The sequence below is a fragment of the Phalacrocorax carbo genome, chromosome 5, assembly GCF_963921805.1.
Source record: "Phalacrocorax carbo chromosome 5, bPhaCar2.1, whole genome shotgun sequence".
NCBI lineage: Eukaryota > Metazoa > Chordata > Aves > Suliformes > Phalacrocoracidae > Phalacrocorax > Phalacrocorax carbo.
Genome location: NC_087517.1, coordinates 53,928,873 through 53,954,109, shown reverse-complemented (window position 1 = coordinate 53,954,109; position 25,237 = coordinate 53,928,873). Strand labels below are relative to the sequence as shown.

Sequence of the window (25,237 nt, the reverse complement as noted above, 5' to 3'; positions counted from 1 at the left end):
AAGAGAAGCTGCTCCACCTGAATTCAAATTATTTTTGGCTCACTGCTGGACCAATTCTTTAGCTGCTGCCAACTGCTCACTTCAACTTCTTCCAAGCTCTAGCCAGTTGGAGCTTCCCAAGCTGCCTTGGTGGGTCTGGCATTGATCATGCTACCTGCTCCCTGGTGTTTGCAGGAGATGGCAAACATCGAGAGCTTTGCGGCCTTGAGGAATTCAATGGGGTGTTGATCCTCCAGGGCTTTTGTCACTGCAAAAATCATCAGCGTGCTGGCACGAACTCAGCTATCCCAGGACAGGAAGGACAAGCCACCAACACTAACCAGGTGTCTTCAGCAGATGTCTTCCAAAGCAAGGCTGTTGTTGGCAAGGTTGTGGGTGAGCTCCCCAGCAGCCAACCAGTGAAACACCACTGGCTTCCCCACAGCAGGTATTTGTGCCAGGCAGTGGCTCACAGAAGCAGGACCGTGCATTCCCACAATGCTTTTTTTGGTGTGGGAGAGCTGCTGCAAATCCCCTGGGAGGAAAAGGCCTTTTTGCTCAAGCAAAGCAGAGTCCTGGGACATGTCCTGAGCTGCCACCCATTGTCACAGTCCCAGAGGTCCTCAGGCATTTGGTCTCTTAGGAATTACTGCAAGAGGAGCAAAGCCCTTGGGAAGGCAGGATTGAGAGTTTGTTTTTTTTTCCCCAGGTTATTTTATTTAAAGCTTTTTTCATCTTTGAGGGCTCAAGGGGGCTGATTCTGTAGTGCTGCTGTCAGCGTTCCATGGCCAAACCAAAACACAAGGTGGTGGGAGAGCACCAAAATGCACAGAGTTTGCAGGGGCCAGTCATCGGAAGGTGTGTATGTGAGAACAGCATCCAGTCCCATGGCTGCCTTGGGGGAATCAGTGTTATTTTCCTATTCATTTACTGCCTCAATGACAAGGTAAACATGGGGGAAAAAGAGCTAGAAAGGACTGAATCCTTTCTTTGATTTTGTCCGTTCACAGATCAAAATCCTTTCATGCAACTCCCAAGCTGGGAAAGCAAATGTGTCAGACTGAAACACGGCACAAGAGTGAACTCCATCAAGAAGAAGAGGAGGAAAAAAACAGACTAGAAATCTTTTGGGCACAGGCAAACAGGTGGGGGGAGCGTCTGGTCTGCAAAGGCAGGGTGTCTGCAATCTTTGTAGCGATTAGATTTAATGGGACAGAAACGTTTCTCTCCTTCACATCCCCTCCTCCTCTCAGCCCGAGGGCGAGAAAGGAGGGAGGTGGTGATGGGGAGGTGACGGGGGGAGAGAAGATTTGAAAGAGTCTTTGACGTCAGCCCTGCCCTATAAAAACCTGGCAAGGAGCTAGAAAGCTGAGATGAGAGCTTGTGGAAGAGCAAAGATGCCAACCCCAAACATCTCCACATCTGCCGCCAAAGGCTTCCGCAGGGCGGTGTCAGAGTTGGACTCCAAGCAAGCCGAGGCCATCATGGTAAGACAACCCTACCCCACTTCTTTCCCTCCCCCTCCAAAAACTGCAGGCTATCCTATAGCTATAGGCAGAGGCAAGCAGGATAGATGGACCAATACTGCCTTTGTGTGTGTTCCTCCGGGCTCCAGGCTGGCAAAGGGAAATTACTGGAACAGTTCTCCGTACATACTGGTACATGTGAAATGCAAACATTTAGGGGGATGAAAGCTTGAACTAATTCAACATGCTCTTGCAACCAAAAGCAGGATAAATAACCCATAGACCTAAGGCAGGAATAACAAGGAATCCCCAGAGTGAAAGGTAATTCGAAAACCTTAATGCTCTCCTGATTTCAAGGCAATAAATTGCAGAGATTTCACCTGTTCCAGCATAATGAAAAAGTGTGGCTGTTATTTCAGACAACATACAGGCACAGGCAATTTAATCAGTTTGTTCGCTGCTTCTGCATCCACAGTTTTGCTTTTTCCCAGCACATCCTTCCCCTGTTTCTGTTCCCAGCCCTCCTCTGATGTGGTCTCAGCCCTGGGTTTAGCCTGGGGAATGCTTCTGCACACACCAGGTTTGATTGTGTCAGGGAAAGGAGAATAAAACTTCATGATGAGCTGTCAAGTGCCTTTAGAAAGTTAAGTCTGGCCAACCCATTGGACTGGCTGTAGGGACAGCGACTTTTCACCCCTAACCCAAATGCCAGGGCAGGAAGAAGCCCAGAGACTCCTGGCATGGGTCACTCATCCTGTGGGTTAGAGATGTGGCCAGGCTGCAGGCGACCACGGAGGAGCCAGAGCAGCCACTGGCAGTGGGTGTACCAGGAGGGGACCCGCTTTGGATGCTCGGTAGCAGGAAACACAGGAATCGAGCCTGGTTAGGGAGCAGATGTTTTTGGCAGATATCTTCAGGATGACTCCAGCAGGTCAGTTATAGAGCTCCCCATTTCCCTCCCCTACACTCACTGCCTTTTTCACCCCCTCTCCTCTTAACCCCGTGTGATGCTCTGACTCGGTAAAATCAGCCACTACATAGGCAGCAAGAGGTGTCTGGGGAGTGGAGTGTACTGGGAAAGAAGGGAAACATTTAGGAAACAAGGAGGTAAGCTTGCTTTCTCTAATAAATGGAAATCAGGGAAGGCTTCCCTCTCACACTTAAGTGGTTCTTGAAAACCTGGTATTTTCCAGGCTGCTCATCAAATCAGTACTTGAGACACTCATTACTGTCTCGAGAAGGGGCAAGTCCTTCGTTATTACCCACCCTGGGGTGCTGCTTCATGCTTGATGGGAAACAGACCACTGACTGAAGGGGCCAGAGGAACTCAGGTTCATCAGGTGTGCTGGCAGAAGCCTGGCAGCCTGCTTGGGGTGAGTGGCTCCTCCAGCCTGGGTTGGACATAAGACCTCAGCCTATCTTTGCATCCCTTCTTTGAATGGAAATTCTCAGGAAAAAAAAAACCAAACCCCAAACTTAGTCCTGTTAGGGTCACTCTGAGAGCAGCCTGCATGGAAGACTTTGCCCTTTGCTCTCACCTAGCATTGGAGCTCTCTACAATCCCATCACTTATTTTGCTGGCTTGTACCAGGCAAGAGGCATGACTGCAGTTGTATGCGACATTGCGTGTCCCCAGTCCTTGTGGTGTTGGCCTGACCATGGGTGATTGGCCAGCCAGCCCCTGCCCACTACCACACCAGCTCTGGCAGGTCTGAGGTGTTCCTTTGCCACTAACCCCCAGGGACCAGCATCCTGCTGCAGGGGAAACTGTGCAAACTGGGGGGAAAAAAAAAGACCTTTGCAATCTACACTGGCAGGTATTTTACCTGTCAGCTGAGCCAGCCAAAAATTGAACTCACACTGTGGACAAATCTTTTGTTACTTATTTAGTTTTTCTGCTGCTAATAGTTTTTACAATACACCCTGGGACTGTAGGTGGACCAGGGTTTTGTTACAGAGCACATAACCAGAGCCAGGCAGGAGACAGCAGCTGGAGGCAAAGCAGCAGGAAGAAACATCCAGGGAAACAAGGGTGGGGTGTTACTGTCCCCATGCTGCGGGGAGGGAAATAGTCTTTATAATCCTTCCTGCTTGCTGCAAATAATGAGCCAGGGAAAAAAAGGCAAAGTACTTTAACTCAGAGCACCGTATTTTTAATGACACTGCTTAGGCAGGGCACTCTGAGCTGCAGCAAATTCAAAGAAGGAAAACGAGCTAATCCTTCATAAGAGGTGAATGACCATATGGGACTCAGGCCCCAGTTAGGCAAATAAATGCTTTGCAAAAGCAAATTAAACTTCTCACTGTAGCTAGATATGCACTCAGGGAGCTAGTCTGCAAGGCAATTTGGAAATACCATGTAAAAGTGCCTTCCGAAGAAAGGAAGGCATTTATGATGAGAGATCAGTTTGATTAGTTTATATGCCAGATTCCTAATTTCTAGCAAAAGGAGGCGATACCCCAATAAGCGTAAATGTGAGGGGTAGAGGAGAGGATGCTGAGACAGGGAGCATGCAGTCCGGAAGCCTCTACCCGGCAGATGAGACAGCAGGCAGGCAGACCCCTAACAGTGCTCTTCTCCCAAGCAAAATTCAGACTTTTTTTTTTTTCTTTTTTTTTTTTTTAAATTTATCCACCCAAAACGTGCCAGCTTGGAGCTAAGCAGCTTCCGGGACCCCTTGACAGGGACTGAAACCCCCGACTCCTGCCTGCCAAGGGGCCACCGAGTCCCCGCCTATGGGTCTGACTGTGTCTGCCTCTCCCTGTGCAGCTTTCCAGTCACACAGGTCTTCTCGCTATTTAAACTCCTTCCAGTCAGATTTTAAGTTGATTTACAGCCTAAAAATGGGGGTCTAATTTCCCTCCTCTCCCTCGCTCCATCCCAGAAGTAAAATCCTGCTGCACCTCTGTGCCTCAGGGCACAGTGTGATAAAACATCCTTAGCGAAAGCACTGCCTGTCTTGGGACTTCTGCAGAGCCCAGTTACTGTGGCTAGCACAAGGCTGTTTGCCCTGCTTATTGCAGGCACTTTAAAGTAAACGCCAGCTTAGCTTTAAACACAGTAGCAATATAAAACACATGCTTAAAGCTGATCACATGCTCACAAGCTTTTAAAAGTTGTACTTCAGATTATTCATTAGATGTCTTCTCTCTTGGGGCATAAATACCATCAATGTAGACAAGCAGCAATATGTGCTTATTTCTTAGAAGGTGTTTTTCTGTGCCACAAGGGGCACAGAAAGGGGTTGAGGATCAGCAAATATAATTTCAGAGGGGTACCTTTATTAAAAAAGGACCAGATAGAAGTGTGTGGGCTGGTGCCTAGACGTGTTGTGTTTTTCAGGCTGCATTTAAAATGTCAGCTTTACACTGCTAAAGCATCCACAAGGATTTTCACAGGAAATATTAGTTACTGACGGTGGGCTTTGGAAATCAGAGTAAAAATGGGCTTAGCAGTTGAGCAGGCTGTCTTTTTCAAAGGAAAGCATTCTCCAAATTTTTACAAGGTAGAGAAGGTGCTGCTTGGTTGTCATCTATCTCTTTTCCAGATATTTTCAATATAATCAAAGGGAAAACTGCAGCCAGTCCTGCTTTATATAGAATCATAGAATCATTAAGGTTGGAAAAGACCTCTAAGACCATAAAATCTACAGTACTGGATGGATTTATGTCCTGTTCCTTCTTTAGTGCTGCCCCAGGTTCCTTTTAGCAAAACCTGAGGGTTTGTAATCTGGTTTGGATATTGAACACAGAAAATTAGGACCAGCTGAACTGCTTCTAAATGGAAAACTGGTTGTGAAAAGACCAAGAACAAATAAGCTGGTATATGAGCCATTTGTATAACAAAAGAAACAGCAGTGATGTAAATAGTTTGTAGCTCACTATAAATATGAATTATTGACCTAAGATGGCCCCAGGCAGAGGGTTGCAGCATTTTAGGTGCAATTCCAAGTAACAGAAATCCGCATGAGTTTGTTGGGACAAACAAATATATAGATCAGTGGGAGGAGTTTATTTTCTGGGGTATGTGGATGTGGTTCCAATTACAATTCAATGGGCAAGCATCCACTTAATCTCACTGTTGCTAGGGAAGGTGTGGGGAGAAACCCACTCTTTAGTTGTGCTACAAGGATATTTTACAGGTATTTTTCCTAAAGCTCCACATTTCCAAAAGTTCAATTCTAAAGCCTCAGTCCTCCTCATCAGAGCTTACTCTACCTCCAGGCAAGTCAGTCCAACCTTCCCCTTCTTCCTCTGCTGAGACACATTGGTCACACCTCATCCAGCTACCGGGGATGCCTCTGGTCTTCCCTACAGCTCTATCAGATGTGTTAGTTATTTCTGTTCTGCCTTCAGTCTCCACGGTTCATTGGTAGACGTCAAAGCCTTATTGAAGATGCCAGGAAGGAAAGAGAGGCTGCAGCTGCAGCCACTGATGCTGCAGAGTCTACAGAGACCATTGTCTTTGAGGAGAAGGATGGGAGAGCCATGCTGAACCTCTTCTTCATGCTCAGAGGAGCCAAGACTTCACCTCTGTCCCGTGCACTTAAGGTATTTGAGGTGAGTACCTAGCCTGTTGTATGGGAATCAAGGAACGCACTACAGGTTTCATGGCTGTTCTGTGAGAAATATCACTCAAGTCTACTGAAGAAGACTCAGACTAGTCTGCCTGCTGCAAATTATCAGTTAATTGTCTGATGTCCCCACAGTCATGCTTTGCTCATGACCCAGCATGCCCTCACTTTACATCACTAAGAATAAACTGTACCTCTGTCAGGTAGTGCTGTTAAGCTCTGGACCTAACTTTGCTTAATTACTGGATCCAGCCACACAGTTTCACACCTACAGTCCACACCCCTGTGGCTTGTAGTATACTCTGCCAGCCCCCTCCACTGCTCAGCACTTCAACTTCATGTGGAGGGCTCTGATCCCACATTCAAAGCAAGCTATGTGCCCTCCATGGCTACAGAACAAACCCGCCTTACTTGTGGATCAAGGCTTTGGCAGTCTCTGAATCATTGCCACGTTGGTCCTTGGTCAAAGAGTTACAGGAACAACTTCACCCTGGGTGTAAAACTGGTGTATTGATTTCAAAATTACCTTCCTACTTCAGGAATGAATTTGATTCACATGTTAAAAGTTCTGTTGGTTCACCCCAGAGATGCTCCTTTTATATGCTTTTAATGCCAGGAAAAACTGAAAACTAACTGAGCTTTTCCCCCAGCCAGCAATATAATGTTGCATTATCTAGGATTTCAGTATCATGAATAAAAAGACTGAGATAAGTGCTGTCTATTTAAACAGTAATCAAAACACAACTTGCATTTATGTAGTACATTTTCATCCAGAAGGATTCAAAAGTGTTTTGCAAACTGAAGTTCTGAGGTATGTTTTATCTACAGTAGCTTAATTTCATTGACTTCAGTGTGAGATGAGAGGACAGTTTGTTCCTATTAATCAGTCACATGGGTTGCAAGGGGCTTTTGGAGGTGTCTAGTCCAACCTCCTGCTTAGAGCATGTCCAGTGACAGCAGATTGCTCGGGGCCATGCCTGTTGCACTTTGAATATCTCCAAGGTAGATCCCAGCCTCCTTGGACCCCTTGAGCAGTGTTTGACTGCCTTCATGGTAAAAAGCTTTTTCTCTTTTTCTTTTTAATGTCCTTTCTGGGAAACATATGGTTCTTGTCTCAAGACTGAAAGAGTCTCTAAGATAAGCTTATCAGACAAAAACCTTGGTGTTGCCATGGTTGGGGTCTCCTTCCCAGGAGTACACTGCTGTCGGCTAAGGCATGAAAAAGCCATCAGTGTAACATTTCAGATGCAACAGACTGCTTAGTGGGTATGAAACATAGAAATATAGGCTTTTGGTAGATTTTATGTTACACTGCATTTAAAGTCTATAATTTAAACAATTTTTAAAACATCAAGCAAGTAGCAGGGGCAGCTTATGTTATTTGTTTCTTCCTGGAGCAATTTACTTGCTGCATCAAGAGCTTTCCTAGAAAAAAAGCTCTTTGAGCTTGCCACAGAGAGAGGTTTAAATATAATAAAAAGGCAAGCATGTCAAGTGACAACAGAGGAAGATTCATTTCCCAGATCCCTCTGGCAATGCAGGTACAAGATATGAAAGCAGATGGGCATAATGACATTTGCCTCATCATGAACCAAGCTGCAGGGAAGCTGGTTTCACTCTTCTGTATGTGTTACATGCAGCCAAAGCATAGGTAATGCAATCACAGCTGTCAGATTAATGCAAAGGTATTGATTGTTGAGGGGCCAATGTAATAGTGAAGTTGGTAGATGCATTAAAAAATACGGTCCTAAATTTAATTTACTTGTGGCATCGCATCTGTTCCTTCTCATCTTTCTGACTCTGATTAACAAAAGAAATCATGTCCCTTCCTCTACCAAAGATCTTGCTGAGACTTTGGAAAGGTTGAATCATTGCCCAGGGACTTGGGTTTGTACTTCCAGTTTTCACTGAGCTAAAGAAAATATCCACAAATTTACCAGGGCCCTTTGGAAGACTGTAGACTCCATTTTGTCTCCTTCTTATTCTTTGGGGAGGTCAGTCCTGATAATCGGCCCAAATGATACCCGTTCTGCTAGTGAGCCCCAAGCTAACGCTACAGCAGCCTGGGTAGGACTCAGCTCCCCCGGTTCAGCACCACGGCCAGCGCCGCGCGGCCCGCCCGTGTCCGGGCAGCGCGCGCCCCTTTTACGTCATCGCCAACCCCTTCCCCCCAGAGCCAGCAAAAAAATCACCTTTGCCTGAAGTGGGAGATAAAGGAAAGGCGGCCATAGGGGGTGGCGTTTTGCCACATCAATTTCCCCTCTTGATACGATCTTCTTTGCCACTGTGGAAGTCTCCTGTTGATAGTTATTGACCAGCCCTGCTGGTTGTCTGTCCAGAACGAGAAACAGTGGAATTAATGGGTAAGTGTGTTTATCCCAGTGGGTGAAAACAAAGAAGAAAACGACAAGGGGGAGTCCCTTCCAAATGCACCCATATGGGAATCTTTGGGAAGTACCAGCAGGTGTTTCAAGTGTTGTTTAATGTTTTTGTTCTCCTTTTCCATGTCCCCAAAGACATTTGAAGCTAAAATTCACCACCTGGAGACCAGGCTTAGCCGAAAGCCCCGTGAAGGGACTGCTGAACTGGAGTACTTTGTGCGCTGTGAACTCCACAGCTCTGACCTCAATACCTTCATTAGCTCCATCAAGAGGGTAGCAGAAGACGTGAGGACCACTAAGGAAGACAAATGTAAGGAACTCACAAACTGTTTCACTTTTGCAGAGAGGCTGAGCTGTAGAAACAGGGTGGAGACTTTGTTATTCCCAGAAAAGGGGAAGGGCTACTGTATGCTGAATCTGGGCAAAATAGAAAGGACTGCCTCTGGGTCACCTGAGTCGTGAAAGCCACTTCCCTCCTTGTCCATTTCTTAACTGACTACTCCACAGTCCATAGACCATTCTTCTGGTGCCAGATTGAAAAAACAGAAACAGAGGATGAAATTTCATGCTTTGTTCACACCTCTTCTACAGAGTTCTCCATCCCTACTCCTATGTTTTATATTATAAACATAAAGTAGTTTCCTACTTATGTGTCAGGAACTCTGTACAGATCCAGCACTAAACTACAAGACACTCCCCATGCCATTGTGTTCTGAAGACAGGGCGATTCCTATTGTAAAATATCCCTAGAGATCTGCAGTGACCATTCTATAACTAGTTGGACCTCTGGATTTGTTTTTAATGTGAAGTCTAGAACCTTTAAATAAAATCCAATTTTTATCTTCTTGTGTACTTTTGTCACAAAATACTCTGCTGAGAGATGGGCAGGGAAGTTGTGAGATGCAGATAATGGCATTAGGCCTGACTCTAGGACAAGAGCATTGAGAGTGTGGGACTACTGCTCCGAAGGCACAGCTGTGTCATGCTGATCGTTTTGTGTGTGCATTTGGTACACCAGGTCAGATGTATCTTATTCAACCTCACAATCCCTTCTCAGCAGGGGATTCTCCATCTTCACAACCACAGCCAGTTTTTCCCTTTCTCTCTCCCCACAGTTCACTGGTTTCCCAGAAAAATCTGTGAATTGGACAAATGCCACCATTTGGTCACCAAGTTTGACCCTGACTTGGACCTGGATCACCCGGTGAGTTGGTCTGTGTGGCCACTTCCCCATGCTGGAGTCCTGAGCCTTCCCTCAGAAGCAGGGAGCCAGACAACACCTATTAATGCAGCTGATCTGGGAACTGTAGTGCAATCACCATTATGTGAGAGGTTTTTCCAGCCAATGATGAACTTTGTTGGGTGAGAAATTTTAGTAACTGATTAAAAATCCTGTCTCTGTTCCTATTTGTCATCACAGGGCTATTCTGACCAGGTATATCGACAGAGAAGGAAATCGATAGCAGAAATTGCTTTTCACTATAAGCAGTAAGTCTCTTTCCTAACATTCATGCAGGGGTAATGTTGTGTTGATACAACCTGTTGCAAAGTCATTGTGCCACCTGCATAAGCCTTGCCTTCTTTCATGTTTTGTCTCCTGATTCAGCCTTGCCAGCTCCTTTTGTGTCCCTCTTCTCTCTATGTATTCCAGTCTCTTTTTAATTAAAATACATCTGTGGTCATTAATTCATACAATTCATACACTGATAAATCCAGAATAAACCTCCTGCGTAACAAAAGCCACATGTATTTCTATCAGCCCTCAAAGTTCATTTTGAAACATAGCACCTCTTTTAGAATGACATCTAGTTTCAACTTCAGTGCTTCAAGTACTGAAAAAGCTACCACATGCCAGAAAACTTGTTCCAATGTATCATTATCCTGGCTGTGAAAAAATGTGGGTTTTATTTCTAAACTGAACATTGATAGCTTTAGTTTTCACACAATGGATCATACATGCCTTTCATCTGCTAGATTGAATTCTGCTATCAGATTTTTTTTTGCTATGAGGGTATTTATAAACTAAATGGTTCACCTCTAACTCTCTCTGATAAATTAAATAGATGCCAGTAAGGATCTCATCATTGTTTTATATAGATTTAAGACTATCTCTTGTACTCCCACTTAATCCTCCTGTTCTGATACATGCAGTGACAGCGTTCAGCCTCTTCACTACAACTTCAAACAGAGCTCTAATATTCAATTGGGTTTGTAAAATATCTCTAGAACTTATTCAGTAACGCTGCCTTCCGGCATAGCATCTCCCTCTCTGAGCAAGACTTTAAATGTAGATTTCTGTAGTGAGCTGTGCTAAACACAAGCTATAGAAATTATATGGGTCACCTTCTTGAGCTACCCCTGCAACTGCTGTGATCCCAGCATGGCTTTCTGCTCTGATAGGTTTCATATTCTTTGCAGATTTGAAGCCCAAAATATAGACATTGATGGTTTTTATCCTGTACTAATACTAAATGCACAGAAAGTCACTGTGCCAGCAAGAGAGTCCTCAGGGACACAGGAAGAAATAAAGTCCTAAGATATGAATGCATTTAAGATGTCTTCTCTCACATCTCATCTGCAGGTTAGCATTTATTAGCCACTGTGTAGCATCCCTTCAGGCTGTTAATGGAAAAGGAACTATGCTTTATCGCTGTAATATGTGAATATCTCATTTGTTCAAATACAGAACCAAAGGATTTAGGAAATACAAATGCTAATTATGATGCAGAAAAGGCAAAAGTTCAAATCCATTTAGTTTTCCTTATTAGCTGCTTTTATTTCCCACTACTGATTCATTCTTGGAGCCATCAGCCCCCTGAAGTTCAGGCACATTAAATTAATTTATTTCCACACAAAAGTTCAATTTTTTTCCAATGAAAACCATTTTTTTTTTTCCCCTGGAAGATGTTATGCCTGCTAAGCTTTTGATCATCCCTTGTTCATTTATAAGTTCTGGCTAGACTAATGCTTTTCTCTGTGTCTATGTATTTGTTGCATCTGTACAAACGACCCAGTACGAAGGCTTTGTCTTTCCTGTCATCCCTTTGTTTGGTTTAAAGAAGATTGATGCCATGCAGAGGTTCCCCAAAGTACTTCCTTCTCAAAGGGAAGAGAAGCCTGGCTTGTGCTCCACTGCTGTCAGTAACGGTGCGTTTGCCTTGCAGCGGGGACCCAATCCCTCATGTGGAGTACACAGCGGAGGAGATTGCTACCTGGTGAGCACTGATTTGTGACCTTTTTTGGCTTCACCAAGAGAATCACAGAATCAAAACCTAAACAATTAGGGCACTACCTCTTGAAGAATATATCAGGAATGCAAGCATCTTAATGGCTTGTTATAAAAATCAGTAACTCATTGCACGGTGCTTTATGGTAGAGGCTGCATTTGGGAGACCAAGCTACCTCCAAAACAGTGATGCTCCATCTCCTTCTTGGGGCTGCACCGAGAGCACTTTCACACTGCAGCCCCCAGGAGTTTCCTCCAAAGGAGCCTCCCCAGAGAGCAAGGTAGATAATTTGGAGTCCCCCTTCTCTAAGGAGGCCTGGCTTAGTAGCAGCCTCCAAACAAAGGGCTGTTATCATAGCTGCAGAAAGAAGCATGAGACCCATGGTGAGTATCTTAATAGTACCTCACTGGCCTCAGAAAAACACTTCCCTTGAACACAATTCTTTCCAGGAGTGTTGCTGCAGGAGTGTCGCTGCAGGAGTGTCGCTGCAGGAGTGTCTCTGAAAACAAGGCCAGTTCATATGAGCTGAGTACACAGGCTCCTAAACAAGGTCATCTCCTGGTTATATTGACTGTTTTCATAGTGCAACTTCAGGAGCTAACCTACAGGGAATATTTTAATTCCAGTTAATACCTTTTATACAGTCTTCTGACCTTCAAGGTCAGAAATAAGTCTATGCAGATATAACTGCTGACTTTGCAGGCTCATTTGAATATGTGTCTGTACGTTTACATGCCTCTATCAATGCACGCAGACATAGACTTAGTGGTGGAGAAAGGCAAAAGGACAAGAAACTGAGAGGCATGAGTTCTTGATAGTGTATAACCAGAGGACAGGAGATGAGTAGACATATCAAGCCACTGAATATTTGCTGCCTGTCATCCTGAAGGAAGGAGGTGTACAGCACCCTGAAGAGCCTGTACCCCACCCATGCCTGCAAGGAATACCTTGAAGCTTTCAATCTACTGGAGAAATTCTGTGGCTACAATGAGAACAACATCCCTCAGCTGGAGGAGGTCTCCCGCTTCCTGAAAGGTGGGTACAAGCCTGGGGGACCCAGGACAAGGGTCTGCCAGGGCTCCAGCACAGTGGTGGCAGCTACAGCCAGGAAACCTGAACCTGAAGGAGGAGTGGGTGAGCTGAGATTTGGGAGAAGAGCTGGCAGAGGCTTGTGCATTGCCCACAGAGGATGGGGTAGACCCCAGGTGGTGGGGACTGCAGCTAAACACAGTGGGCTGCAACTGAAGGTCGAGCTTGCAGTCAAATGATCCCATTGCACACATAAAGAGGAGATGGTGCTCCCTAGTAGGAGCAAAAAGATGAGGCTTGGCACAGCAGAAGCCCTTTAGTTTCCAGCACTGATGCTTTTGCTGTCTGTGCTGGGAACATGGGACACCAGCACAGCCCATGGGCCATACACCTCCGCAAAGACGGTATGCACTGTTTCAGAGAGGACCGGCTTCCAGCTCCGGCCAGTGGCTGGCTTGCTGTCAGCGCGGGACTTCCTCGCCAGCCTGGCCTTCCGTGTCTTCCAGTGCACGCAGTACATCCGCCACTCATCCTCGCCCATGCACTCCCCTGAGCCGTGAGTATTGCTAGACCCTGATCACCTCCCCTGCCCAGACAGTCCATCTAGCCAGCAATTAACCTTTCTCCCTAATGGACAAACTCTGTCTGCTGCTGACCTCGTTTTCCTCCTTTCCCCCTGGCCATTGGCAGGGATTGCTGTCACGAGCTGCTGGGGCATGTCCCAATGCTGGCCGACAAGACGTTTGCCCAGTTCTCTCAGGTAAGGTGGTTGTCTGTTTCCTCACCCCCAAAAGAGCAGGGCACGAGGTGGGAACCCAAACTAATCCCAGTCTTGCCACCTAAACACTTCTTGTTCTAGGATTTATTTACATTAAACACAATGTTCAGGAGCCGTAGTGATGGACCGAGAACAGTAGTACAGAGTAAAAAAGTTCAGTCTCTGCAGCAAAGCATTTTTAGTCAGAGCATGATGAAGCCCCAGCAGAAGCATGGCAGCACAGGGCAACAATATCTGTTGTCTCAAGGCAATAAAACAGAGCAATCCACACATAAGGCCCTTAGACCAAATCTGTCCTGATGTTCGCCCCTTCCCTTCTCTTCCCAGGACATTGGGCTGGCGTCTCTGGGAGCAACTGATGAAGAAATTGAGAAACTCGCAACAGTAAGTTTTCCTCTTTGCTGGATGGGAGCCCTGACCCCCCCAACAGCACTTCTGTGATATTGGGGGGACTGGTCCAGCCTGGTGTCCCCAGGTTTGCAGGCTCAGAGCCCCTACCTGAGCTGCCCCAGCCCTGCTCTTTCACGATGACTGTGCAGAGCAAATATCAGTTAAACAGCAGAGCTCTCTTGCACATTAACCCAATTTTCTCGGACACCAGAGAATCATCAAGCATCATATTTCTAATGACAGCACTGCTGGGACTCTTTGGGATGGGATTAAATGACATCCGCTTCCTTTGGCTCTCCCTCGGCAAGGTGACCCATCCTGCTCCAAGGGCACCAAAAGGCAACACTGCACGACAGCCAGGTGCACAGGGAACCAGCACATGGACACGGTTTCCATCTGTCCTGGTGTGGCAGTAGCTTAGTTTAGCACTTTGCTCTGGCAACAATGGGTACGGGGTAAGGAGAGGGGACAAAGTGCCAGGTTCTTGTTCATTTAAATACCCCAGACCCCAGATGTGATTCAAGGGTCAGAAGTGACAGGGAGATGAAGACAAGGAGCTGTGTCCCCTATGCATTTTTCTTACTCCTTTCACAGCTTTACTGGTTTACGGTGGAGTTTGGGCTCTGCAGACAGAACGGAATAGTCAAAGCCTACGGAGCTGGGCTCCTGTCTTCCTACGGGGAGCTCATAGTAAGTCCCAGAATAATTTGCCTCTCTGCTCTAGACCCTATACAGCAAAAAACCTTCTTCCTCTGCCCAGCTCCAATTACTTTACTTGATCTGTTCTCCACTTCTGTTTATCACATATGTGCTCTTTGATCCCCTTAATTTCATGCCAGCATTTTTCTGCTGTGTCCATAGCACTCCTTGTCAGATGAACCAGAGGTGCGGGACTTCGACCCCGATGCTGCTGCTGTTCAGCCCTACCAGGACCAGAACTACCAGCCTGTATATTTTGTGTCTGAGAGCTTCAGTGATGCCAAAAGTAAACTGAGGTAGGACCGGGCAGTGAGGGAGACACAAACAGAAGAAAATAAAGCCATAATATATTGAAAAAGGGCTTGGCACCATGGCTGCTTTCAGCTCAAGGTCTCAGAAGTACTCTGGAAACTGTTGTCAGGTCTTTCAAAGTAAAGTGGTTCTCCCGTTCCTACAGGGTCCAACTTCAGTCCCTTGGGTTCACCCAAGAGTCTCCCAAAAATATGTTGGACTCGAGGGCATGGGTCCAGGAGTGGGATGGATTGGGAGCCACTCTTGGAGAGAAGACTGAGGGGGTGAAAGAAGGGACAAATTTAGCTCATCTGCCCAGTTCTTAGAGAAAGGAGTTATAAGCTATCTCTGGTTCCCAGGGGAGGCCAAGCAACATAAGAGAGAGCTGGTGGTCCCAAACCAAATTGGAGACCCAAACCACCCGCTAGAACCCCCTCTGCTTCCTTGCTGCAGAAGGGTCAAATGATACAGGTCAGGTTCCAGCTGTGTCTCATGGGAGCATCTCACCAGCATGCGTCCATCTGAAACACGGGCTTCTGCATCATGTAAAAGTTTGCTCTGTGGCTGAAAGTTTTAGGAGGGAGGTGACGAGCTGAGTGGTGGCATTCTCTGAATTTAGGGTGCAGAAAAGTGTTTGTCTTTCTGAGCAGCTGCTGGGCAACTTACCCATTTATCAGGCAACCAGCAAAAAACTCCAGGCATTGTTAGTAGCTCATACACAAAGAAAAAAAATATTTTCTTGATGGGGATAGATGTATCCATGGAAGAAAGGGAACTTTTGCTTCCTAGGCTGGTTAACATGGGTTAGCAGACCCGGGACAGCATCCCACTGGTGTAATTGGATTTCCCCATCCCATGGGACTGCAACCAGGATGAAGAGGGGCAGCTCTACCCACAGACATCTGTTCAGAAGAGCATTTTCTTGGCCATACCCAGAATTTCCCACAGCAGGAAAGCTCAGTCCCTTAACATTCAACTGACAGAGGAAAACTGTGTCTATACCATTTTATCTTAGCTGAGGAAAAGGATAGGATGAGATGAAGTATTACACTACGTACATGACTTTGCAGTTCCTGCAAGTGGGGTATTTAATATAAATAACATGACGAGGACTGCTATATTTCAACTTCTGCTTTTAATACCCTCACTTGCACTGTTCATACAACCCGGAGTCTAGCTGCTCAAAAGCAAGCACCTGGGGAGCCCATCCTCTCACACACATTAGGCTGCTTTAAAAAAAAACAACAAACCTCCAACTGTTGTGTAATGAGTCATTTCCTTGTATTTAAAAGGGGAAAATACACCACATACACAACCAATATTAGGCTAGAGTGTTTTGACAGTGACAAGCACTATGAGTTATGCTCTTTAAAGACCTCAGAGACCACACACATGTTACTTGATGAGGTGAAAACATTAAAACATCTATATTTTTTGCATTACTGGCAGCTGCCATCATGGACCTGATTACCAGTGTTATCTCTCAAGAAAAACCTCTTTTCCCAGAAAGAAAAATTTCCCCCAGTCTTCTAGGGTGGACACAGCCCCCTGATGCCCTTCCGGGCACCCGTGTTATACTTGTATGCTTCAAAAAGGTGTCAAGTGAACACACCCATCTTGGAAGTCAAGTTTCTAACCATTAGCAGCTGTTTTGGGAGTCATCACTGTGGGTGATAGCATTAATAAGTGAGGTGAGCTGGCCCTTGTGTGGGAGAGGTGGGGGTGCTGAGGTAAGTTGTATCTTTTAGGAGGTGGATAATGTGAGTATGCAGAAAACCCCTCTATTTGCACTTGTTTTTGTTTCCCTGCAAGCGCCATCCTGTGTCTTTGGCCATGCTGCTGCTTGGCCCTGTCTAGATCTGGTGCTGTTTTCCCTGAACCCTGGGAATCCAGAACTAGGTTTCCCCATAGCATGCAGTACCAGCTGGAGGAGCATCTGAGAAAGGGATGTGCTTCCCTGAGTCCTGTGCCAGAGCAGACTCACGGTAGCCACAAGAGGGTACCCTAAGCTAAGCAATTCAGGAGTGAAAGGGTGATGCTTCAGCAGAGGTGAGGCATGCCTGTTGCTAGTGCTGTTTGTCCCCTCATCTTCCTGCGCCTTTCCTGCATAAGACTGTAGCTATGAATACCTAAAGCTAGATTCCCAGCTCCATGTTTACACGGCCACTAAAGAAAAAAACCACTACCTTGTCAAGTGTATGAATCTTAGTGTTGGAGGTGAACATGAGCAACTTTGGGAGAACCTTACCCTTCGTTTGTTTTTACTTGTCCATATACTTCTCCATTAGAAAAGCAGCAACAAGGTCTTGGTCTTGAAAGCTCTCAGGCAAAGTCAGGCTCGTCACTAAGATCTAGATTCCAGTTGGCTTTGGTTGCAGTGGTGTAACTCTGCTCAGCCACATGACTCTGGTGATGCTATTCCCTTCCCCTCACCCAGGCCTGAGCCACTGCCTATCAAATTTATCCTTGATACAGCTTGCAGCTAGTTCCCCCACCCCCAAGCAGGGATTAGTCAATAAATGAATGTCAGAAAGGATTTAGGAATATAATACTATAATACCACAGGCTTTCCCTGAAATTAGCTTCTAAATCTCCTCGGCATTTTTGAGAAAGAAAAAAGAAATTGGAGTAGAGGATGCCTGGTGGTGGCCAGTTCTGTACACCCTCCCATTTGATTCAAGCTCATGTGTTCAGCCCACAGAAAGGTGGGAAACCAGAGATTTTGTGCTAACCTAGAAATTCTACCTAAAGGAGACATTAACATGTTGTGATTTGGGTGAATGGTGATGGGTAGGAGGCAAACTCAGAACCCATCTCTTGTACCAAGCTCTCTGCACCCTTTCCTTGCAGGAGCTACGCGGCACACATCAAGCGGCCTTTCTCGGTGAAATATGAGCCCTACACCCACAGCATCGAGCTCCTGGACAGCCCTCAGATGATCTGTCACTCCCTGGAGAGTGTAAGGGATGAGCTTCACTCACTGATTAATGCGCTCAATGTTATCAGTTAATATGAGAACTGGGCTCTCTCCTTCCCCTTTTCCCTTGCAGCCCCAAAGCTGCCCACCCTGCCTTCACCTAGCTGATAACTCCTACTTGTCTTCTCCAAACATTTGCACCACTGCCTGTCACCATGCGACCCCAACAGCTTTCCACTTTTGTATGTAGGGCCAGCTCGGAGGAGGTCGGAAGGACAGATCCAAGGCCTGCTGGTGTTTTGGGTAGCTTTTCTGTTGACTGCTGGAAGAGGCTTAGCACAGACCAAAAGCATGGCCAAGCTGCAAAGTTGAAGTCAAGAGCTGTGTGCTAGGCTCCTGGGTGCAAGGAAGACAAGAAAAGCTTCTTTATTTACAAAAAGAGAAAGAAAACTTATTTTTTGCAGTTTGAGAGAATAAATTAATCTGCGTTTTTAGCCCCAAAGCAATTCTTATAGCAACTTCATGAGGGACCCTCAGTCCCCACCATCTCCTGCCTCTTACAGCCTTGTACATTTGGGAAATTCAGAGCTGCTTTAGAAGCTTTTCTGCCTGAACCAACACTATGAGGTTTGATATTTCAGCTCCCAGCCCCCCTTCAGCCTCTCACACAGAGAGATGCTTAGGCCCAAACCCCTGAGCTGTACCACCCCACTGGGTTGCCATAAGTGTCCTAGGTCCCATGAGACTCTAAACTGACCCAATCCAGGAGTTGCCCATCTGGCATAGAGCAGTCCTGATCTACCGGCATCCTCCCCAGCACAAGCGCCACAGAGCAAGTCCTGGCCACCCCAGACCAGAGTGTGGGCACCCCCTTCAATCCCTCTTTTAAAAGCTCCCACAGCAGGGAGTGCTTAAGAACCCAGTTGCCATCCTTTACAGCAGATAGAAGTCACAGCTAGTGATGGTCATGCATGCTGGTAGCCCAGGGCAGCCTTGGCAGCCTCTTGGTGTCCTGAGTTTATTGGTTATTGCAGACCAAGTGGGGCCACTGGTGTCCCAAGTTTGCCAGCCCTTGGGAGGATTTCATGCACTCTTGCTTTTCCAGTCTATTACACAGGTACAGCATTGTCTTGTTCTTAGATATCCCAATATCACTGTCATTTGATGTAGCTCAGGTGTGTGACTAATGCTACTGCTGGCCATTTCTGAGGAAGGTAACATATGGTGAGAATGCTCCAATCCAGTTTCATCCAGCTTTCTCTGTAGATATTAATGGCTTGATCTGACCCAAAGCTCTCAGTTTTCCTCCCCCTGCTTTTGCCCATCTTATCTTCTTGCAGGCTGTCTCATAACTTAGTGGTTTGCTCAGAAGTTTGGCCCAAGGTTATGCAGCTGTGCAGTATCAGAGCTGGGCTTGGGATGCATGGAGGCACCTAAACAGCTGTGGGGGAGAGCGAAGGGGAGAGTTACACATAGTTGTTTGCATGGTCAGTTATAACATTTCTGTATAGACTTTTACCATCCTTATCCACTATATATGACTTTTATAATTTCTTCTTTAAAGAAATGAAAGACTTAGCAGTCAAGTTTTGGCTATTAGGTGTAAGTATTCTCCAATACCTACATACACCATTGCTCTCCAGTGTTACTTTTACTGTGGCTCAGTCATAATAGTTTACAATTCATTATACTTTATCCCATTTCAGACCTTCACGTACATATGCTTAACACCCAGTTCTCTCAACTTTTAACTGCTTAGCTACTGACAGCACTTAGTCTCCCACCTGCTTCAATCCCTCCTTTCTGTTTCCTTTCTTATTTTAGCCCCTTTCCTAAATTCCTCCGAAATTGCTTAAAAGACCGTGACTGAAATAACACTAGGGTTAGCTGCTGCTTCCTAAGTTGTTCCTATTTGGAGGATTGTCCCATAAATGAATAAAACTGAGTTCATTCAGTTGTTCTAATTTTAGAGCACTTTTTCAAAAGCTTCAGCTATGATTTCCCAATCTGGGTGGATCCAGATCTTGAGCTGTAACTCTCAAGGCTGTCTTAAGAGCTGTAACAATTTTTCATTCGAGGTCTTAAGTTATCACTGTTAGATTAGGTAGCTGGAGCAAGCTATGCAAGACTAAAGCAGGTTAGGTTATAGGTTAGCTATCTAGCCATGAAAATCTTATTGGTGACCCCAGTAAAACAGACTAAAATAAAGAAGATAAAGCTCCAAACAGGCAAGATGTAACAATGAAACCTGTATAGTTAATGCATAGCTTACGTCCTTGTTAGCAATAGCAATGCCTTGTTACTGGCCTGCAGGTCGCTGTTCCTCCTCTCCTTTGGTAGTCTCCAACTCCTGGATTACTGCCTGTGAGTGCAGCAAGGATGCTGCAAACCCTGCAGACACATCAGGCTCCTGATCAGGACCAAACAGTGCATCTCCTTGGACGTGTTTGCTTTCTGGTCTGGCCTGAAAACCCATAAAGGTCTGAAGATGGTTGTCTCTAGTTCTCCAAAGCGCTTCACAGTCATTATCTGCCTTGTTAAATGTCTAAAATTAATACAATTTTTAAAAAGACCAAACCTATTAATATGGATTGGACAGCCAAGTTAAAAATCCTTGCAACTGCAGGAGCCCTCAACTCCTCCGCCTTGCCTCAGAGTTTGCATTACTGCTCTGTGACTTTGTCAGCTGTTGCTTGTTCAAGGAGCTGTAGTAAAATCTGTTGCTCTACGAAAATAGAAAATAAGCAAAACTCAAAGCATAAACCAGCCCTGTTAGTATGCAAGCATATAAAGAGATCTACTGCAGCCACATGGGAGGTAAACACCACATGGGTTGCACCCCCTTGCTTCCGAGAGATGAGGCTGTGCTGTGAGTGCAGGGGCTGAGGCTGAACAGGCGCCTGAGGTTCTGTTTTGGGGCATTTTATGTCTCTGTGTTCTTGATAAATTAATGACAGATTCCAGAACTGTTTTCCCCCTTAGGGGGACATCTGAGAAACGTGAACCTGTTTGTATTTACCATTGCTCTCATCTATTGCTCTTCCTAGAAATGTTGGACTAGATGATCCCTGGGGTCCCTTCCAACCTGCGATTCTGTGATTCTGTGATTTAAGATCTTAGGGACTTATCCTATTAGTAACATAATAGGTCTCCTTCCATTTTGCTTTAAGGCTTCCTTTTAATTTGATTTCAAATACATTACTTGGCCCCTTATTTCATAAGTCATATATGAATTGGATTCTTCCTTTCTCATTTTACCTATTTTTCTCAAGGTGCTGTTTCTACCGGAGCCTTATTTTCTTCTCTATCCTGCGTAATATTTTAGGGTCTTGGACATGGGACCATCAATGAATGAGCTATACAAACAAAATATAGTAGGGTTGTAAACCAGTCCCTAATATGTCACTGCTTCTTAAAGCAACTAATATCAAGGTTAAATTTTCAGCCCATCACTTTGGATATTGTCCTGCAATTTTCTTTAGTCTATTTTTAATAGTCTGACTGATTTCTTCCTACTAGTCTGGAGGATTGCAGGTGGTAGGGCATATGCAGTCCTTACTTAATCCCCAGGTTACTTTTTAAGGCTCAGGTTACTTCACTTGCAAAGCCCTCTCCTCCATCTCATCCTACCTCAGCTGATGTTCCATATCTATGGATAATTTCCTTTAACAGCATTTTTATATTTCCAGTGGTTATATTCCTTTTAGGTGGAAGAGCCTCAACCCGTCCTGGAAAGACAGACTTGGTGACAAAGAGATACCGATACTCTTCGTTAGTGTGTGACAGTTTATCTGAATGATCCCTTTGCAGTATTTGCCAAGGTCCTTGGTTTAGCCGGTACAGTAGAGTTGGCAGCTTTCTTTTACTAGTTCACTTCTGCATCATTATTATGTTGCAAACACCTTACACAGTTTTTATTTATGTTCTCTATATCTTGCTTCATTTGGGGCCAAATATAAAACCTTTGCGCTTTTTTTAGAGTACCTTGTACTCCCTTAAGTAACTTATTACAACATTCTAAGATGACTTGCTCTCATTCAGCTGGCCACAGTATCCATCCCATCTCTTCTAGCTGACTCCTGGTTGGGGCTGCAGTAAACAAACTGAGTCAATTTATCTACTTGCTCACTAAATTGTTTCTCAGTATTGCTTTCAGTATTCCCATGTACTTTAACATCCTTTACGTATATTTTATTCCCACTGTCCTTCTAAGCTTGTAAAATAAACTTCCTGTTTTCTTCATGGGTGTCCCATTATGTGCTTGCTATCGCCTTTCTCCCTATCATGCATCCAGTATTTTATTCTATTATCAGCACAGTGTCTATCTATAGAGAGATATTGTGCAGAGGGGTTTGTCTTTTACGGACAGCCTGTAAGCTTCTTGGCAGGATCCTTTCTCTAGTTTCTCCACTATTTGTTCCCTCATTCCACTAATACAAGTATCTTGGATTATTTTTCCTTCTTGTTCAATTTTAGTACATCTATGGGTGCATAATACCTTTGGTTTATTTCCAGTTTCCTTTAAAATTATATCCACATTAATATCCATTTCTTCTCTTTGTGTTTAAGAGCAGAGCATGAGTAGACTGGGTTATGTCTGGACCACTGAGGGTGAAAGCCTTGAAGACCATCACAGCCTAGATTGCCTCTGACTAGGCTTTCTCATAGCCAGGGAAATTTTGCTTCAGCTCCTGGGAGGACTCATACGCTACTGGTATCCATTTCCCTTCACTTTTTTCTGTAACAGTAGTGCTCCCACAGAATCAGCTCATGTTAAAATTCTTATTAATAGCTTTCCTTTGACTGGGAATTTTAGTGTAGGAACTTCTCAAGCAGCTTCTTTCATACTAGCTAAAGCATCGTCTTGCTCTTTGCTCCATCTCCCTTCCTGATTCTTTTTCTGTCATTTCCATAATGCTCTGCTGGTACTAGCAAAGATGGATACACTGCCATAAGATACTAGCACAGTTATAGATATGCTGCCATAGAAATTAAATCCTCCCAGCACTCTTCAGAGCTGGGACTGATTAGAGGGAGTCTTTATTTCACAGAAAGCTTAACCTTTCTAGCACCTATTCATCATCTTGTTTCACCAGTTCCAATTCCCAAGCAGTTAACCTGGGGTTGCATTAATTGTGCCATATTCAAATTGACTTTAAATCCCATTTGGTCTATTAATTTTAAAACTCAGCTTCTTCTCTCTTGCACCTCTTCTTCTGCAGCTACAGTCCCAAGAATATCATCCACATAAGACTATTTATTTTCTCTGTCTCCCAGATACCATCATTCAAACACTTTCCTAACACAAGGTTGTACAGCAGGGCAGGTGCTTGGCCCTGTGGGGTACAAGTGAAAGTATATTTTTTGTCTCTTAATGTGAAAGCAACTCTGTAAATTGCTTCTTCCCCTGTGTTTTGCCATATGGGAGTTTGCTGTGAATTGTGGAAGTGTGTTTGTGCCATTAGCTCTCCTAATTCATCTGCTGTCCAAGGAGCCTGACTCAGCTTCGGGGCTGCCGGGGGCAATGGAGATACCTGCACTCCATTGGGAGTGGGTGGTTGGTGCATGGTATCATGCTCTGCTGACATTTGAGCAGCTCCCCATCAGTTCATGAAAGACTTTGCATCTTCTGCAAGCTTATGGACTGATGTTAGTGCTGCCAATTGCATCCTTATCGTACCATTCTGCTGGGCAATTTGATTAAATGCCCATGATGGCATGATTAAATGCTCATCAAGGATGTACCCAGCGTGCAATGAATAAAAGCTGGTGGGGTATCTAATCTAATCAATTTACTGCTTAATTCCCATTTAAGTCAAAATCTGAAGCAATTTCTCTAAGTCCTATACTGTCGTACTTCCTTTCATATCTGCAGCTACCTGCCTTGGGGTCACTTTTTTTTCATTGTAATAGCTACAGCAGTTTGATCTGCCATACCTGTCTGCCCCAGGATGGCACTTGTGGTCTTCATAGGATATGCTGTTATTCTCAGCTTCTCTTTCTCTTCCCATTTGCCTATATCATCCTTGAAATCATCTTCCTCTGATGGCTCCCGATTCAGTTCTTTTCCACACTTCCTGCAGCTACAGCAGTTATTTTTAATTTTTGCATCCCAATCTGCTTTTGCAAGTGTCTAATTTTAGCTTCACATTTACTATGATCAGGTCCCTTTTGAGCTCTCCCTTGCTCCAGGGTGAATCACTGCACTATATATGTTAATCCCTCTCCTTAATTTTGCAGTTTCTCCTCATCTTTTTCTAAATTCATCTGATTTTCTAATTGTCATTGCACCTTCTTATTGCCTTTTTGGGCCACTAGATGGTATTCCTTTTCTAAAGACAAACTTATTTCAAGTCACTTGATAGGCTCTTTTAAAACACAGTTTTCCTGTTGCAACAGCTGATATTCTGGTGTTGCCTTGGCTTAGTCGGCATGCTTCCCATACCAGTCCTGCTAATAGAGGTGGTGTATCCTTGAGTCTCCCTTCATCTGCTCTCCTGTATTGGGGAACATTTGGTCTCTATCACCCATCAGCTTCCTGTGGCCTGGAGAGGTGCCCACAGCCCCTGCTGTAATCTCTGATATTGATGGGATTTCCTGTGGCCCTCCAGTATTCCTCGGTTTAAGCTTTTTTCCTGAGTCTTTTGAGATTTTTCCCATGTTTTCAATTTTGTCTTAAGGTATCCCCTAAGTATTTGTGCACGAGGCTGGTCAGATTTGTAGAGTTGCCTTGAACAAGATCGCCCAGAGGAAAAGACTTTGAGGATCTATCCCGTCACACCCTCCACCAAGTGATGTTATAAATTCCCTTTTCCTGACAGTGGAGCAGATTTATAGGATTATGAGGCTGCGTAGAGCTAAGCTCAAGCTCATGTCCTTTGGGTGGGTCATGGGAGCCTTCATGCCATTTCTCCAGGCCTTACCAAATGTGTCTGCAAGCTTTATAAAAGTGACCTGGAGAAAGCCAAGGTGACGGCTCAGCCCAGGTTAAATCCTCCTGTAGATGGAGCATGGGCTGGTGAGGGAGGAAGAAGGGAGAAAAGCCTTCCCCTGAGCCAGGCCCCACCGTACCCTCTGTTATCTGCATGTCTCAGTGCCTCGCTGAGCAGTCTCTCGCTGTTGTCACTGCTGCTGCTGTGGGTGGATGTCTGTCTCTCTGTGAAAAGAAATACGAAACAGAATTATTTTTCATTTTGGAAACGTGCTGCTGCTGACATGATATTAAGAATAAAAAAAATATATTTCTGTTCTAGCATCCTGAGTTTGGCTCTTGCATCCTTCTGCTGTCCAGATTCAAGTCGGCCGTCTTGCCTGCAGGCAGTACACACAATCTGACCTGGGTCCCATTATGGCAGGAGATCCCCAACTGGCACTTGTGCCAAATGTTAACTTGGAGGTGGAAAATGGTCCCTTGTTTGCAGACAAGCTGATCTAAGCCTTTCTTTGCTGGGATATTACCAATTGCACAATTATGCATGGAACAGGAGTTGGGAGGTCTCTTCTAAA

The 25,237-nt window shown here is 45.1% G+C and overlaps 1 protein-coding gene across 1 annotated transcript; it reads left to right on the top strand.

Annotated features, from left to right (window-relative positions):
• The first annotated feature begins 1,369 nt into the window (after positions 1-1,369).
• TH (tyrosine hydroxylase) lies at positions 1,370-24,986 on the top strand. The gene is made up of 13 exons (XM_009506576.2): positions 1,370-1,466; positions 5,802-6,005; positions 8,536-8,710; positions 9,516-9,604; positions 9,821-9,888; positions 11,565-11,615; positions 12,517-12,662; positions 13,077-13,212; positions 13,347-13,416; positions 13,762-13,818; positions 14,419-14,514; positions 14,686-14,819; positions 17,665-24,986. The coding sequence occupies exons 1-13, from the start codon at positions 1,377-1,379 to the stop codon at positions 17,822-17,824; spliced, it is 1,476 nt and encodes a 491-aa protein (XP_009504871.2). The 5' UTR covers positions 1,370-1,376; the 3' UTR covers positions 17,825-24,986.
• Positions 24,987-25,237: the final 251 nt, after the last annotated feature.